This window comes from Mastomys coucha, unplaced genomic scaffold (genome assembly GCF_008632895.1).
Source record: "Mastomys coucha isolate ucsf_1 unplaced genomic scaffold, UCSF_Mcou_1 pScaffold11, whole genome shotgun sequence".
In the NCBI taxonomy this organism is placed as follows: domain Eukaryota; kingdom Metazoa; phylum Chordata; class Mammalia; order Rodentia; family Muridae; genus Mastomys; species Mastomys coucha.
The window spans coordinates 12,439,516-12,444,983 of NW_022196893.1; the positions used below are offsets into that span (position 1 = coordinate 12,439,516).

The following is a 5,468-nucleotide window of genomic DNA, read 5'->3' on the forward strand; positions in this document are numbered from 1 at the left end:
ATGCCACAGTAACAGCCACTTGTTAAGAGCTTTACCCAGTGGTTAGAATTGAGGCTTTATAATTGGAGATGCCTCCGGGGCTTCCCTGGGCAACAACTCAAAGGGAGGTAGCCTACTCCTGGCACTTGGATTTTCATTCAGTGACTTTATGGCCTCCAGGAGTGTCCTTGTCCACCCATGTAAGCTACTTTTTAGATTTAAACTCTGGCTGTGGTTTTAGCAACCCATTTTTCTTTTTAATTAACCTAGCTCCTATACCCTCTCCTGCCAAAACAAAACAAAACAAAACAAACAACCCCTCACTGAAATCCAGTAGTCATATGACAGAGAGTGAGTGTTAATGGTGTGCTCACCCCACCCCTCAGCCTCCGGGAACTATGGACAAGAGGAGTTGGTAAAGATTCTAAGAGACTAGAGCTAGATGATGTCTTCGTGACACAACAGGACCATGGTATCTGTGAATTCACAGCAGCTGTGCTTGCCTGCCTAAAACCTGCACTAGATGAAGCCAGTCAACAACCAGCACCGTATGGGAAAGGGTTTGTGAGTTCCTAAAGGAGGCACCAAGGACAGAGGATAGACTTTGGGGGACAGTCAGCTTCTTTGGGGTGTGGCTCCTGGTAGGTCAACCATACTTCAGTGGAAGGCTCCACACTGAGGAATATGAGGGTGACACAGATTATATTCAAAGGCTTTAAAGATAAAAAAAAAAAGCCGGGCAGTGGTGGCGCACACCTTTAATCCCAGCACTTGGGAGGCAGAGGCAGGTGGATTTCTGAGTTCGAGGCCAGCCTGGTCTACAGAGTGAGTTCCAGGACAGCCAGGGCTACACAGAAAAACCCTGTCTCAGAAAACAAACAAACAAAACAAACAAACAAACAAACAAACAAACAAAACAGTAACAAATTCAGGAATAGAGATGCCTGACTTAATGCCAGCACTCACTTGGAAGGCAGAGGCAGGAAGATCTCTTTGAGTTCAAGGCCAGTCCAGCTACTTAGGGAGAACCTGTCTCAAAAAACAAAAAAGAAAAAAATCAAAACAACAGAAACCATAACAACAAGCTGGAGAGAGGGCTCAGTTTTTAAGCTCGCTGGCTGCTCTTTCAGAAGACCAGATTCAAGTCCCAGCACTTCCATGGCAGCTCATAACCACCCTGCAACTCCAGTTCCATGATATCCCACACCCTCTTCTGGCCTTTGTTGGCACTAGCCACACATATGGTGCACAGTCATATGTGCAAGCAAAACTTTTTGTTTTTGTTTTTTTGGTTTTTCAAGACAGGGTTTCTCTGTGTACCCCTGGCTGTCCTGGAACTCACTCTGTAAACCAGGCTGTCCTTGAACTCAGACATCTGCCTGCCTCTGCCTCCCACGTGCTGGGATTATTGATTTACACTACCACTGTCCCGGCTTGCAAAACTCTTAATACACATATAAGTAAATAAATAAAATTTTAAAAATAAAAAGCAATACAAAGAGGCAGGGAGCTGAGAGTGGATCTGGGGGCACTTAAGTAAGATAAGCAAGCTAGTCCAGACATGTCTCAACTTCAGATGTTTGTAAGCCACACAACAATTCCGAGAACCCAGGATGTGGAAGGAGGTTCTACAGGGGACTCCCTCCACCAGTATCCCTGGCCACCCACTGTAGCCAGACGGCAGACCATGGCAATCCTCCTGTTTCTGCTTACCCAGTGCTGGGATTACAGGCATGCTCTATACTGTTCTGGGGACAGAACAACTCAGGCTTCCATGCTTTGGTTGAGTCATTGTCTTAGTCAGGGTTTCTATTCCTGCACAAACATCATGACCAAGAAGCAAGCTGGGGAGGAAAGGGTGTATTCAGCTTACACTTCCACACTGCTGTTGATCACCAGAGGAAGTCAGGATTGGAACTCAAGCAGGTCAGGAAACAGGAGCTGACACAGAGGCCATGGAGGGATGTTCCTTACTGGCTTGCTTCCCCTGGCTTGTTCAGCTTGCTTTCTTATAGAACCCAAGACTACCAGCCTAGGGATGGCACCACCCACAAGGGGCCCTCCCACCCTTGATCACTAATTGAGAAAATGCCTTACAGATGGATTTCATGGAGGCATTTCCTCAGCTAGGACTCCTTTCTCTGTGATAACTCCAGCTTGTGGCAAGTTGACACACAAAACCAGCCAGTACAGTTATCTCCCCTAAATTTAAGGTTATAACATAGATCAGTATAATGTATTTATATATATGGGTATTTTGATGAATGCTTATATATGAGCCATGTTAGTGCTTGGCATCATCAGTGTTCAGAAGAGGAAGTAGGATCCATTATAACTGGGTTTATAGATGTTTGTGAGCTGTCGTGGGTGCTGGGAATCGAACCTGGTACCTCTGGAAAAGTGGCCAGTAACCACTAAACTATTTCTGTAGTCCAAAAGTAGTCCAGGACTACTATCTCTGTAGTCCTATATTTAAAAAAATAATAAACAAACCATATATTTATTTAGCTTGTGTGTGTTTGCTTTATGTGCATGACATGGAGGTCAGGACAACTTTGTGGAGTAGGTTTTCCCCTTCCAGCTTGATGTTGTGGGCTCAGAAATTTGAACTCAGGTAGAAAGGAGCAAGGGGCAAGATCCTTTACCTGCTAAACCATCGCACCAGTCCCAGGGAGCAGATGGACATAGGTTTAAGAATACTCCTGTTCAGGCCAGGTGGTGGTGGTGGTGGCGGCGGCGGCGGCGGCGGCGGCGGCGGCGGCGGCGGCGGCGCACGCCTTTAATCCCAGCACTTGGGAGGCAGAGGCAGGAGGATTTCTGAGTTCGAGGCCAGCCTGGTCTACAGAGTGAGTTCCAGGACAGCCAGGGCTACACAGAAAAACCATGTCTCGAAAAAAAACCAAAGCAAAACAAAACAACCCTCCCTCCCCCCCCCAAAAAAAAAGTCCTGTTCCTGTCTGAGTTGAAAGAGGGATTAGGCATTTCTGCTAGGCATTCCAATACAAGAGCACCTTTACTTCCGACCTGGGGAGAGTGCGCAGTTTTGTCTGGGACCTGGACGTGTCCATCCTAAGTGCTCAGAGAAATTTGACTAAGAGAGGAGAAAACGAGATGTACCAGGAGGCAAAGCCCCTTCACGTGCACCCCGGAGAAAACTACAACTCCCTTAATCCTACAGGCTGCCGAGCCCCTCCTTAATGCAGGCGGGGCGCGGCGAGCGCGGAACCGGCTTCCTATTTCCTACGGCGTGATTGGCCCGCAGCTCGGGCACGGCAGCCAATGAGCACACTCTCGGAGAGCGGCGAGGGCAATATGGCTTCCCGCACCTGGTGACGGTTGAGGAAATTGAAGTCTGGTATCATGGAGAAACCGCGGGGCACTGAGGTAAGACGGAAAGGGGGAAAGGGCCCAGCCCAAGCGGGAAAGGGAGCCCCGAACGCCTCGTTCGGCGGACGCGCCGTTTTAGCGGTGTCTTGGGGGCGGAGAGTTGCAGGATTGGTAAACTGAGGTACAGAGCTTAGTCCCGGCCTGACGCCGCAGAGGAAGAAGGCAGGCAACGCCTCCCTAGCCCGAGGCAGGGAAACTGCGCTCTGAGCTTTTGTCTTGGTTTCACGGTCCTGAGCTTTAGGTTTGTGCGGCCTGTCCCTTCCACGCGCGAAGTAAAGGGAGGGAGATCAGAGTTGACTTGATACTCCACGCTGGGAGCGTTCACGTGCGGGTCTCCCAGGATACTCACAACCACCTCTTTAGGGAGGGCTTCTGGATTGACACAGCTGGAAAGTGCAAGAGGTAGTTACCAAGTATGTCAGTTTCCAAAACTGTGTTAGGCTTTTACAGCTGCCGGTGACCCACTGCACCTTGCATGTGAAGTCTCTTTCCGTTTCCTAGCGGTAATAATTGCTAACCTTTATTGAGCACTGTTGAGTGTTTTACGTTTATCATCCCTTCCCAAGATATTATTAAATCGTGGTATTGTCCTCATTTGGTGGAAATCGAGGCAATGCAGTTGACTTGATGTGGATCGTACAGCTAGGAAGCACTAGAGATCGTATTTGAACCTTGGCCCAAAGCGTCATTCTCTCTACCTTTGTCTTGCCCCCTATTTCCCTCCCCCTTTTCTACTACAAGTTTGGTACGTTTTTATGTAGCATTTCATCTCTACCTAACATTCTGTGACCCAGTACCTGTCGTAGATGAGAAAATAGTCCCACAGACCTTAAGAGACTTGCCTGAGGATCGGTAGCAGATTTCAGTCAGAGCGAAGCTCAGGGCTGTAGTACAAACCACCATACAGTTAGACTCCAAGAGTCTTCTGATTCAAAGCCTCCTGGGGATAGCCTGGGTCTCAGTTTTCTCAGCCTTTTTTTTCTTTTCCCTATCTTCCTTTTAGGAAGAAAACAGATTTATTGAATACATTGCAAGGGACAATGGGCTAGGCAGCAACAAGAGGACCACTGGCCAGCCTTAAAATTTATTTCTGAAAAGAGGTGGAAAGATGGCTCAGCGGTTAAGAGCACTGACTGCTCTTCCAGAGGTCCCAAGTTCAATTCCCAGCAACCACATGGTGGCTCACAACCATCTGTAATGGGATTGGTGCCATTGATGTGTGTGAAGACAGCTACAGTGTACTCAGATAAATAGATAAATCAAATAAATAAATCTTTGCCAGGCGGTGGTGGCGCACGCCTTTAATCCCAGCACTTGGGAGGCAGAGACAGGCAGATTTCTGGTCTACAGAGTGAGTTCCAGAACAGCCATAGCTATAGGGAAACCCTGTCTTTTTTTTTTTAAAGATTTATTTATTATTATAAATGAGTACACAGAAGAGGGCATCAGATTTCATTATGGGTGGTTGCTGGGATTTGAACTCATGACCTTCGGAAGAGCAGTCAGTGCTCTTACCTGCTGAGCCATCTCACCAGCCCGGGAAACCCTATCTTGAAAAACAAAACAAAACAAAAAAAATGTTTCTGAATTGAAATCATTTGAATGTAGATGTACGGAAGAGGGAAGAATGAGTTTCAAATGCCTTCTAGTCCAGTAAAAAATTTTGAAGTGCTTAGGATATTTCACATTATTGTGTAGATCTCTGACCCCTGGCATAGTTTTTTGACCTGAGAGTGCTGTGGAGGCAATACTTTTTTTCAATAGACACTGTACTTTGAAATTGGAATTTTGCTCTGTACCCAGGCTACCAGTATGAGAGGTCTTGGTGTTGGGCAGAGGCTCAGACTAACCACAGCTTGCACTTAGCCATGTGGTCATTAGAGGAAACAATCCCTTTTCTTTTCTCTTCTTTTCTTCTTTTACTTTTCCTTTCTTTCTTTTCCTGTTTTGGTTTTGGTTTTGGGGGAACTTGTTTTGTAGACCAGGCTGTCCTCAAACTTACATGGATCTGCCTGCCTATGCTTCCTGAATGCTGGGATTAAAGGCATTCACTGCCACATGTACTACCTCCTCCTCCTTGTCATCCTCCTCCTCCTCCTCCT

General features: G+C 47.1%; 1 protein-coding gene across 1 annotated transcript in view; it reads left to right on the plus strand.

Annotated features, from left to right (window-relative positions):
- Positions 1-3,230: 3,230 nt before the first annotated feature.
- Positions 3,231-5,468, plus strand: part of L3mbtl2 (L3MBTL histone methyl-lysine binding protein 2) — a 23,230-nt gene continuing 20,992 nt past the window's right edge. The window contains exon 1 of the mRNA XM_031350135.1: positions 3,231-3,363. Within this exon, the coding sequence (XP_031205995.1) occupies positions 3,340-3,363 (24 nt within the window). The 5' untranslated portion in view covers positions 3,231-3,339. The remainder of the gene's footprint in view (positions 3,364-5,468) is intronic.